This window comes from Apis florea, unplaced genomic scaffold (genome assembly GCF_048593485.1).
Source record: "Apis florea isolate Af1SG1 unplaced genomic scaffold, ASM4859348v1 contig_3585_pilon, whole genome shotgun sequence".
Lineage (NCBI taxonomy): Eukaryota > Metazoa > Arthropoda > Insecta > Hymenoptera > Apidae > Apis > Apis florea.
This window is the reverse complement of record NW_028256788.1, coordinates 733,167-745,022: the sequence shown is the minus strand read 5'-3', so window position 1 is coordinate 745,022 and position 11,856 is coordinate 733,167. Positions and strand designations below refer to the sequence as shown.

The 11,856-nt window shown below is 23.2% G+C and overlaps 5 protein-coding genes across 8 annotated transcripts; 2 read left to right on the top strand and 3 right to left on the bottom strand.

The window, feature by feature from the left end:
* The first annotated feature begins 109 nt into the window (after window positions 1-109).
* Window positions 110-1,027, top strand: LOC100865432 (uncharacterized). The gene is made up of 4 exons (XM_003694446.4): window positions 110-336; window positions 419-561; window positions 699-824; window positions 896-1,027. Exons 1-4 carry the CDS (start codon window positions 273-275, stop codon window positions 1,025-1,027), a joined length of 465 nt encoding a protein of 154 aa, XP_003694494.2. The 5' UTR covers window positions 110-272.
* Window positions 609-3,446, bottom strand: Pgrp-s2 (peptidoglycan recognition protein S2). 2 transcript variants are annotated; one of them, XM_003694445.4, is made up of 4 exons: window positions 3,237-3,446; window positions 2,088-2,251; window positions 1,651-1,813; window positions 609-1,373 (listed from the first exon to the last, which is right to left on the bottom strand). In XM_003694445.4, the coding sequence occupies exons 1-4, from the start codon at window positions 3,319-3,321 to the stop codon at window positions 1,192-1,194; spliced, it is 594 nt and encodes a 197-aa protein (XP_003694493.2). In that variant the 5' UTR covers window positions 3,322-3,446; the 3' UTR covers window positions 609-1,191. The 2 variants fall into 2 exon arrangements, with proteins under 2 accessions (XP_003694493.2, XP_012343163.1); XM_012487709.3 differs by having other exon boundaries at window positions 3,181-3,334.
* A 1,286-nt stretch (window positions 3,447-4,732) lies between these two features.
* LOC100872181 (peptidoglycan-recognition protein SC2) lies at window positions 4,733-6,772 on the bottom strand. Its single transcript, XM_086914103.1, has 3 exons — window positions 6,320-6,772; window positions 5,586-5,912; window positions 4,733-5,244 (listed from the first exon to the last, which is right to left on the bottom strand). The coding sequence occupies exons 1-3, from the start codon at window positions 6,429-6,431 to the stop codon at window positions 5,030-5,032; spliced, it is 654 nt and encodes a 217-aa protein (XP_086770229.1). The 5' UTR covers window positions 6,432-6,772; the 3' UTR covers window positions 4,733-5,029.
* Window positions 6,773-7,077: 305 nt separating this feature from the next.
* LOC100872299 (histidine protein methyltransferase 1 homolog) lies at window positions 7,078-8,792 on the top strand. Of its 2 annotated transcripts, none has more exons than XM_012487729.3 (6): window positions 7,078-7,419; window positions 7,600-7,845; window positions 7,931-8,091; window positions 8,160-8,404; window positions 8,479-8,594; window positions 8,661-8,792. In XM_012487729.3, the coding sequence occupies exons 1-6, from the start codon at window positions 7,380-7,382 to the stop codon at window positions 8,696-8,698; spliced, it is 846 nt and encodes a 281-aa protein (XP_012343183.1). In that variant the 5' UTR covers window positions 7,078-7,379; the 3' UTR covers window positions 8,699-8,792. The 2 variants fall into 2 exon arrangements, with proteins under 2 accessions (XP_012343183.1, XP_031772931.1); XM_031917071.2 differs by having other exon boundaries at window positions 7,231-7,419; window positions 7,591-7,845.
* LOC100865551 (pyridoxine/pyridoxamine 5'-phosphate oxidase) lies at window positions 8,587-11,065 on the bottom strand. 2 transcript variants are annotated; one of them, XM_003694447.4, is made up of 6 exons: window positions 10,542-11,065; window positions 9,785-9,941; window positions 9,588-9,687; window positions 9,479-9,532; window positions 9,050-9,249; window positions 8,587-8,965 (listed from the first exon to the last, which is right to left on the bottom strand). In XM_003694447.4, the coding sequence occupies exons 1-6, from the start codon at window positions 10,588-10,590 to the stop codon at window positions 8,800-8,802; spliced, it is 726 nt and encodes a 241-aa protein (XP_003694495.1). In that variant the 5' UTR covers window positions 10,591-11,065; the 3' UTR covers window positions 8,587-8,799. The 2 variants fall into 2 exon arrangements, with proteins under 2 accessions (XP_003694495.1, XP_086770215.1); XM_086914089.1 differs by lacking the exon at window positions 9,479-9,532 and having other exon boundaries at window positions 10,542-10,857.
* Window positions 11,066-11,856: the final 791 nt, after the last annotated feature.

Sequence of the window (11,856 nt, the reverse complement as noted above, 5' to 3'; positions counted from 1 at the left end):
TATACTTTTATTCGATAATATACATGGAAAAATAACTTGGATTATAAAAAATTTAATGGATTTATATCTTTATTTTATTATAATTGTAAATTTAAAGTTGATCATACACGATGTTTCTTCTTTCGATTTTTGAAAGATTGACAAATTCCAATGGTTGACACATCAGCTTACACAGTATGTTTTATAAATCGCAGCGAACCAGACCCAGTTATTATATCGATGTGCTGTATGATCAATCTTGGGATATAAAGTTGTGACTTGTTATTGACAGAATGGGAAAACAGATATTAATTTTTTTCTTCACAGTCCTTTTTGTTTCATCCATTTTTGCTAGTGGTAATTATAAAACAATAAATTTTTAAATATAAATTTTTATTTGTGTTTTATATATTTTTCTGATATAGTTAATTCATATTAGAAAAATGTCTGAGTAAAACAGATCTCGAGTGTACTGGTCGTGTTCATTATAACGTGACTCTGACAGCTTATTATCCTGTATTTGACAGTGACAACGAATCGGATTATTTGGATGTTAAGATGAAGAAATTGAGAACTCTGCAGGTTTGATTTAATAATTTTGCTAATAAGGAAAATAAAATTTATTCATATTTTGTAAATAGGATACTTTATATATTAAATAAGATATTTTATTGTTATAATTTTACATTACTAAAGAAAATATTAATATTACGTCATAGGATTTTCTTGATGGGCGCACAGAATTCGTAACCGTTTCCATGGATCTCGATTCAGGGATACCATATGGCACAAAATTGTGTATTCCAGAATTAAATGCAAAATTTCTGCGACAAATTCCACTTCAGGTATCATTCAGTTAAAATTTAAATGTCTTTTTTTTTTTTTTTTTGAAACATAATCACACTTTATTTCTTAGGCTAGAGACAGAAGCCACTACAACGATGTTAAAACGAGTTCACCCGATTTTTCTCACATAGATATTTGCGTAAGAACAGAGGAAGATACTTATGATAATTCAGTGAATGGTATAGTGACTCTCTATGTATAAATTATTTAAAAGAATACTTCATACTTTTTAAAAATATATAATAACAAAATTAAAATTTAGGAAATAATTTAATGATTTTTTTCTTTTAAATCTTCCATTAAAAAATATTATATATATTATATAAAATAAATCATATAATAATACTTTGGGATGGAATTTAATATTTAAACCGAGGACCAGTGTGGCCATGTTTTTATCAATTCGTATAGACTATTGCCTGGACAAGAAGTGTGTGTTGTTTGTCGATGGCCAAGTAACGTATAATTGCTTTCTATCTTTCCAATTGCTACACCGTATGAGATCAAATTTTTAGTTGCTTCTATAGCTGCTGCATTTGGAGTATGGCCTACAAATAAACAAAAATTTAAAAATAAAAAGAAATAAAATGGGACTGAATTATCATATAAGAACTTTTTAAGAAATTTCTCGTAATATTTATTTCACATCTTTCACTTCGAGTTCTATGCTATTTTAAGTAAATTTTATTAAAAATATATAACAGATTTAATTTTAAATTATATTTTTGATAATAATTTTGATATTAACATATACTTAAATAATTAAGTTTTTTTTTTAATAATTAAGTAAATATCTTTTTATATTCTACTACATAATTTACTTACCAACGTAATTACCAATTATACAAATTCCAATGCTCTTCGAATTATAAGGTATCGAGTGTGCACCATGTTTGTTCCATCCTCTTCCTTCATAAATGTTTCCATCCTCTCCAACTAAGAAGTGATAGCCTATATCACCCCAATCCTTCTCATCTATGTGATAATTCTAAATATAATAATTAAAAAAAAGTAAAAAACTTTGAGTATTTTTTTATGTATTATATATTTTTATGTATTTTTTAATATATGTTCTTGAAATTTGAAATAAAAAATGAAATAAAATTTGTAATAGAATTAATCTAAATAATATTGATTTATTGATCGAATTTTTAAATTTTTAAATTATCTTTTTATTTATTTTCAATCTTTTGAATTTTATATTATTGCATGCGAATTTTATATTCAATAAATGGGAAAGATTTGTGATCTGTCTAATTTACCTGAAAGCTTCTCACTCTTGCATTACAAATTGCTTGAGTGATGCAACTATCTGTCGCCGAATGATGAATTATAACAAATGGCGCAGGATCTTGTGCAAGTGCTCGTATAGTTTTCGTCGGTTTTCTGGCGCCCCATTCTGATCTCGATATTATCTTTGGATGTACTAAATTAACAAAAAATCAACAAATGAATAATTTTACAAAAAAACTTTTCTTGTTAAAAGATTTTCACTTTATTCTGGAAATTATTTTCTTTGTTTTTTTCTTTATCTCTTTCTCATTTTAACATTGAAAATAATTACACGTGATGATAATTAAAATAATGATTTCCTATGAAAGATCAAATCTCGTTATTCATAATTACGGTAAATTATTTTTGACTTTAATGGATGAATAACATCAACATAATTGTCATTGTTATATTTTCATGCTTTTTAATTTAGTTTTTTAATCGATTATGGAGAGAATATCAAACAAAATGATAATTAATTAAAATGCTTCGTATTGGTAAATGCCAATTAAATAATAATGATAACAGGACTATAAATAAATATTCTTGACATCAGTCAGTGGAAACTTTTCTTGAATATTTTATATAATTTGTTGTATAAACAAAAAATCGATGATGATATAAATGAGAATGAACGTCATTCTACATTTTTTTTAAAGCAATTATGATTTTGATCAGAATTTCATTACTAGTAAAATTTATTGGATTAGATGTAAATATGAATTATTAAATTATTGAACTACTTTAAAAATTTACAAAAGAATCTAGAATTGTATTGAATACGATAGTTATTGTTTCAAATAATTGAACTCTTAATGAAATAACGATAAAAATTTTTTAGTAAAATTACTGCAAAAAATAAAGAAGAAATTTATTATATCATGCATCTATTAATATACACTTATATAACGATATTTATAATTTATGACTTGCAATAGAATCATTTCATTCGAGAAAATTCTCGAAGAAGAAAACAAGCAACGATAGCTGATTTATAGCGATCGAATTTTATAGAATCTAGTTTAAAGCTTCGCTAATTCGAAATATTGAAATTATTATTGAAAAAAGTATTAAAACACTTGCACATTCAACACAATTCGACATTCGTTGCTTCAATAATATTTTTTAAGATTTATTACTAGGCGTTTCATGAACAGCGCAAAATAGTACTTGACAGTTGGCAAATAAAAAAAGCACTGCTAGTAACTTCGTCATCTTCGTCATTCTTCACAGAGATCTGTACTGGCATTGTGTTAAATTGTACCAAGTATATAAAGTGGCTGGTCAGTTTAATTTGATTTCTTGATCTTTGACCGTATCAGATAAAGTGGGATTCCTATTCTATCTTCATTACATTTATTTAAAATTTTGTATTACATTAATTTGTTTAAAAAGATCTATTTGTTTTTAAGATTTATCACTGTCAATTTCGAAACAACGTAAATAGCACATAGATAAAGAACCAGTCAGTCAAAAATATAAAGATGCGTTATTACTGACAATAAGTGATCTTTGATTTTGAAATCGATAGAGATGTTAAATGAAGAGATGTGATCTTGAATGATCATGAATTTCAAGATCAATAATTTATTGATGCAATGGTGTTTTACTCGTCACAAGAATAGAAGGTTTGAATAGAAATCTAATAATCTGACTATCTATTTAAAAAAATGGTATTAAAAAAAATGTTTCATTATTTAAACTATTTTTATATCTTATTGCTCAAGTTTGATACCATTCTTTTCTTTAGAGAGCAATAAAAAATTTATGTTTTTCCAGAGAATTTTTTTCAACAATATGCTAAATATTAAATATAATAAATCTTTTTTTTCCGAATATGAATAATAAACTGTTGTTGCAATTATGATACCAATATGAGTCAATAAATTATGAAATAATAAAATATTTACTTTTCATTAGTTTTCATTTGAAATGTGAATATTTTTATAAACAATATCATTTTAATGGCAAAATTTTTATTTTTTAGATACTGGTTGCGTTATAATGTATTTATAATTTAATAAAAAAAATTATATTTTATAATTAAGAGTCAAATTCTTGACATATTTTTTATTGATTCGAAAATAAAATCATTTTTTTTTTTATGTTTCATAAGATGAAAGTTTATGTTTATTTTTTTCTTTAAAGGAAACCCAATGCTATAATTTTTGATATAATAATCTGTTTAATTTTATTAATTTGAACGAGTTCGCTTAATCTATTTTTTTATATTCGTATTGATATATAACGATAATTACGTGAGCTTTAATTTTTATATTTCTTAGATATGCGAAAATATACCACGAAAAATGAAAAATCAATATTTTATTGAATATAATAATCAATACTAATTACATTAGCTCATAATTATACATAATTTCATTCATTCAAGAGAATCTCTTCATTCATTTATTTCGATAAATAAAATGCATTTTACTCTATGAAATCATTTCCATATTATTCTAAGGAAATCAGAATATAAATTATTCATGAACTTATTTCTAAAAATATTCGTTTCAAATTAACAAGTAACATGAAACTATATTCAATTTTACAATTACATTCGATAATATGTAATTAATTATTTACACACTTGACTTAACTTATCGAAGAAATAAAATAAAAAGAAAAAAAATAAATTGCAATTAATCTTTATATTTAATTATCGTTAATTGCATTTTTTTATCAATAATACAATACAAATACTGTAAATTTCCTTAACGTAATAAAGACCATTTTTTAATCTCTCTATTTATTGTTAAGTTTACAATTTTAATTATTAAAACTATTTTCCATAAGTATTTCAAGATATTGTTATCTATTGTCAATAATATGATATATTATATATATTATATTATTTTATTATATATATATATATCTATATCTATTGTAAAATATATTAAGTTGCATTATTATTCATCGATATTTTTATTTATCCAATGATGATTGTCGAATTTTTTGGTATTGGTTTGGCCGTCCATCGTGCAAATTTTTGAACATATTCGTAAAATTTGTCGCCTGGACAAAGAGTATTTTTAGTTTGTCGATGACCTATAATATAGTAATCTTGACTGATTTTGCCAAGGGATACTCCGTATTTGATCAAAGCTTCTAATGTCTTCAAAGCTGCATCGTTGGGAAGTCTATCTACAAGAAAAATAGATTTGATAGATTTAATAAATGTAATAGATTTTATTTTCATTTAAATGATATGTAGAATTTGTATTATAATAATTTCTTAGAATCTATAATGTTTATCAGAAAATTTAAAGAAAATTAAAAAAAAGAAAAATTCAAACACTCTAAAGTTAATAAGATCAGAATTTTAATATCTTTGATATCGTAAAAATCTAATAGAAATATATCTTTCCATCGTTAATCGTAATTAGAATTAAATTTCGATTCAATCACATTTAATACATCATTAATTCACTTTTCATTGTTAAATTTTACGTGAAATTTTATGAAACAATTCACAAAATACTTACTACTGAAGTCACCGATGATACATATTCCAATGCTCTGCGTGTTGTAACCAGGTGCGTGCGCTCCAACGTAATCCCAGCCTCGACCCTCGTAAGCATTTCCATCTTCGCCTATAACGAAACTGTAACCAATGTCGAACCAGCCTCGTTCGTCCAAATGCATGTTTTGATATTCTCTCACAATCGCTGAGCACGTTTTCATGTCGTAACAGTAGTGAGCTATCCCTCCATGATGAACGACCACGTAAGGTTTCGGCGTTTTGTCCATCAACTCTCGGATAACTGGTGGTCTAGCTTGCCATTCCTTTCTGCTCACGATATTAGGAATTTCTATACGTGATCGAGATAAAATTCTTTTTAATGGTAAATTTTCTGTACAAGCAGTGGTGCAGAATTGAGAAAATGTAAACATAAAATTAAACGAAGTAACTCGACAGTACGATGTTTCTTAAGTTATCGTAATTAAAAAATTATTATAATTAATTGTTAGTGAATATTTTCCTGAATATATTAAATTTTATATACGATATTCGTTATATTCTTTTCATTCAAGTTTATGTGGTAATGAAAAAAGTGAAAAGTTAAATAATCGACGAATCTTTTGACTTATATATACTACTGTGAAAATAAAAAATGAAAAAAAGAAAGATTTTAATTAAAAAATAAAAATTCATTTTTATATCCATTTTTCACTTACTAAATTTATTTTTAATAATTTTAAGCTAAAATAATTTTACCAGTTTTATTTTCAAAGTTGATGCAGGAAATTGGTAACGTGAATATATTTTCGATTGATATGAATAAAATCAAAATGTATACTGTAAGAGTTAAAAAATTTTTCGATTCCATGGTATTCGAAATCGTTTCGAACTCGTGGTTAAACGTATAATTAAATAAGAATTATGAAACGGAGCCGGTTTTTAAACGAAAAATTGAACGCGTCTGGGAAGTCCCTTGGAAGCACATTTAAGTGCTTTTATTAACCTCCTTCCTTTTTCATTGTACAGCAAAAACAAGAAATAAATTCATTGTCTTCCGATAAATATCTTTGTTTCACGGAATATTTAAAAAAAAAAAAACATTGATTTTTAATTGATTTATAAATATTGATAAGTGAAAATCTAAAGATTTAAAAGATAGAACGATACAATAAAATATCACTGTGATAAGATACAAAGATTGATAATTGCGTTATTTTATTTGATAATGGAATAATTGCATAATTTTTTTTGTTAATAATATAAATTTGTTATTAGTAACATGAAAAGTTTAGACATTTTAAGGACTGAAAGATAAAAATTACTATCAAACATTTCACTTTATATATATATATATATATATATATATATATATATATATATATATATATATATATATGTTAAATTGAAATGTTTGATTTAATAATTTTTATTTATAATGTATATATATATTTACATATATTATTATATTACATATATATTATTATATAATTATATTATTGTAATTATAAGTAAATAAAATTATTTATGTAATTTTAATTCATTACACTTTTATATATGTTATTTATAATTTAAATTTTTTAATTAAAGTAATTATACTATCCATAAACATTATAAACATTTTTAACACTGTTAATATAATAATTTTACAGTATTAAAATATAATAATCATATATATGTCCTATTATTGACGAATAAATTTAATTTTAGTATATCTCATTCGTATTGATTCTGATATGATTTTTGATTTCAATTATTTTATTTTTATTAGTTTATATTAGTTTCTTGTGAATAATTGTGAACATAACTATTAAATGCAATGTTTAAATTCGGCTTTTCAAATAACAAGAAAGATGAAGGTATTTTTGTTATGTTTTCTATAAAATTAGTTCAAATTCCTAGTGTAAGAAATTATTTTGAGGTTATATTTGTTATACTACATCTGCGCATGGTTAATTTTAAATTCTTATTTTTGTTGATTATAAATTAATATTTTAAGAAATAATTTTATAAAAAAGATTTAAATGCAGTTATTTTAGAAAAAAATGACGATATGAAAAAATCGACAATTGATTGGATTCCTGCTTCAAAAGTGGAGATATCGGAATTGCAAATCGAAAAATATTACGAATCTAACGATTATACAGAATATTTAATATTTCCGGATTGTAAATTAAAGTTAATTAGATCTGAAAAAGCTTTGTATGACTTGCAAAAAGAAAATTGCAGTAATATTATAGAGGCAGAGATACAACATTCTGATCTTATTCCCGCTAAATACGAAGGTAGACTAATACTTAAACTTTACTTAAAAGAAAATCTCGTTTTTTTTTTTGTTAATTATGTTTCTCATATCCATATTTTTAAAAGGTGGCTTAAAAATTTGGGAATGCAGTTATGATTTAGCACGATATTTATCAGAAAACAACATTGAATTCCAAAATAAATTTGTTTTGGATTTGGGATGTGGTACTGGTATAATTGGTTTGATTGCTCTTCTTAAAAATTCGACTGTACATTTTCAAGATTATGTTCGTATCTATTATAGTAATTTTTATGTTCGTTATAAAATAAACTGTATGGTTAAATAATTTCACAGAATATAGAAATAATTAAAACTGTAACAATTCCAAATGTTATGTTAAATTTTGAAGATCGAAAAAGTATATTAAAGAAATGTCAATTTTTTTGCGGCGATTGGGAATCATTTACGAAATTGTGTAGTGATGAGAACGAATTCATAAGATATGATCTGATTTTTACAAGCGAAACAATTTATAATCCCAATAACCATAAAAAGTTGTATGAAGTTTTTAAACAAAAACTCAGTCAAAATGGTGTTGGGCAAGTATAATAATATATAACCTTGGTTCAGAGTTTTTATGATAATAAAATATAATATTAAAAACCATTCTCAGGTTTATTGCTGGTAAAAGTTATTATTTTGGTGTTGGAGGAGGAATGAGACAATTCGAAAACCTAATAACAGAAGATGGTATTTTTGATGTTAAAATAGTGTGGAAAAGTAAAGAGGGTAAATATATATTTTACAATTTTTTTAAACGAGCAACAGTTTTATATATATATATATTTTTTTTAGGATTACAAAGAGAAATTTTAAAAATTGAAAGAAAATAGTATTACCTAAGTAGTTTTCCTAAATAGAATTTGCTACTGAGAAAATATTGTCTTTCCTGCATTTGTATTTTTAATACATAATCTAATTATTTCTGTATTGTTTATGGAGATAGTCTTTCATAAACCCATCCATTATCTCCTTGATGAACAAGTACATTGTCGATTTTTTCGTTTGGTTTTAATCGTCTAAAATGAATTCTATCATGTAAGCGATCGCTTTGACCTTGCCAAAATTCTATGGAATGTGGAATAATAATATATCCTCCCCTAAAAGTCAAATTAATCTATTATCATTGTATATTATATAATATATTTTTGATAATTTATCTTTTAATAATTTATATTAATTACCACCAATCTGGTTTTTTAACTTTTCCTTCTGGAAATTGAGCTAACAATTCTCTTTCTTTTATTATAAGTGTATTTCTATTTGCGATTACGCTACTCTGTTTACTAGCCATTGATCCTATTTGACTTGCATATGGTCGGCTTTGAAAATAACGTTCTGAATCTTCTAAAGAAGTTTTCTTTATTGTACCTGCTATACGTACCTAATTTTTAATAATTATATACAATGAAAATTTAATATGATAATAATTTATAATGATAATTTAAATATGAATATTATTTAAAAATAATTACTTAAGAAAAAAAATTTATTAAAGAATCTCTATTAATTAAATTAATATAAATAAATGGAAAATAAATGGAAAATACTATTGCTGATTTAATATTATTTTTAAAAAATAATTCTTATATTAGATATATATCGATTCTTACACTTCGATGTAAAGGTTGCCAATAAAAATTCACCGCTACATTTGGATTTTCAGCCTAAAAATCAAATAGATATATACAATGTTAGAAAATATGAATATAATGTACTTACTATTTCGCGAGCTTTCCTACTTTCATAATTAGTATAAAATTTGAAACCATCTTCTCCATAATCTTTGAGTAATACTGGTCTCACGGACGGAATTCCATCTCTATAAAGATCGATTTTCATAAAATGACAGTTTTTAATTTACAATGAAAAATTTTGTTTTTTAATATACAGTGAAAATTTAATTTATTTAATATTACTTGGTAGCTGTAGCAAGAAACATGGTATTCGCTTCAAAAATTTGCGGAATTTTGCACGCTTCGTCGAACCAGGCTTTAAATTGACCAATTGGTTCTTTACTTACGAGATGATTTTCTGTAAAAGTTTCGTTTTTGTCCTTGTATGGAATTCGCATATCTATAAAAAATATAAAAGTTGATTATTTTTTTATCTGATTTTAAGTAATCTTTAATGTTATAAATTTTTTTTTAAATTTATACTCAAATACTATAAGTTTAAGCTATATTATTAAAATTGAAATATTACTTTATAATTCTAAAATACTATATTATAACTTTGTCATAATCGTGATGTGACGAATTTTTAAAATAAATTCTTAATTTAAAAATTATATTCAAATTATGTTGTAAATAACTTTTAAGATTTTAATATCAATAATAATTAAAATCAAACTTCATTGCATTCCTGTACATGTATACATATATTATGGTAAACATTTAATAGTCTATTATCGTCTTGTGACGATAAATATTCAAGACATACTGTTTTATTTCAAAAGTTGATTTGTTTAATTAAATCTGTTCAGAATTAAGTAAGTCAAATCTGAAGTACGTATTTATAGTATTGTATATTATGGATGCTTTTTTTTAAAAATTAATTTAGTCAATTAATTGAATTATATTATATATAAATATGTATAAATATTTAGTTTATAATTTCATATTAATAGTAATAAAAAAACTTTTTATAAAAATAGTTATTGAAAAATAAAGTTACCTCCAATATTAACATTGTAGTTTTTATTCTGAAACGTGGAATGAGACATAATATAATATACTGTTTGAAAATTCTCTTTTGACACTAAAACATTTTTCCGAGTGAAGGAAAAGATTGAATGTCACTCATAAAATGCGTGATTCAGTAAAAATATGGCCGAACAACGATCGAAATATGCAAAACAATTTGTTTTATCTTATCTATATTATCTAAAATAGTACTTTATAAGTAAACACATGATTGATATTCGAGGTTATACTCCTTCTTCTTTATAATTTCAAGTGCTTTAAATTCAAAATGGCGTACAATGGCGCATAATGTGAAACAGATTTCGTTCTGGTTTATTAATCAATAATTTTTAGTTATTTTGAATAAGTTTACTATATTTAAAACTTAAATTTTTGATTCATTTATAAAGTTTTTTTGTTATAAGATGCAATTTTAAATAAAATATAGTTAATATTTTTTTTATACATGTAAGTTATAATTTTAATTTAAAAAATACGTATTTAAGAATAATATCTGATCTTATTATAATGTAAATAATCTTAAGATATCTAGTTTTCACTTACATAATTAGTTAGTTATTAATTGTTACATATGCATATTGTATCATAAATATATTACAATAATATTATATAGAAATGTTATTTAATTGGAGCTAAGCTTAATTTAATATCAAAATTATTCTTTTTTAATATTTTGAAGACTTAATTCAATTTATAAAAAATTTTGTTGCATATTTTTATGATATCTATTTTTTTCAATTTTGTAAATTTAATATTGATTTATCTAATATATTAAACTTTTTTTTCGAAAATTTAAAAGTTAATAATAAAATATTTTAAAATATTGATTTAAAATATAATGATTATTATAAAGATAATATATAGTTGACATCATATAGTTGACAGTAATTATAGAATGTTATATTTATATTCGTATATCATTTGAAAACAAAAGAATTTATATATTTTTTAAATTATTTTTTAATTTATAATAATAAGTTATAATATATGTAAAAAAAAATATTTTTTATAATTAATTATATATATATAAATATATAATTTATTTATTTTATTTGAAAAATATTTCGATATATCTCACGCAAAATTTACTCTTTTTTATTTTTTTGTTAGTTATTAATAATAACATTTATTTATTTAATGGGAAAAAGAAAAAATATTTAAATAAAACGCCATTTGCTATCTATATTAACTAAGCATTTACATTTCCTGCAGTTGCATCGATTATCTGTTGATCATCGGAACGATGTTTTTAAAGTGAAAGAAAAATACTATTATTTATATCATTT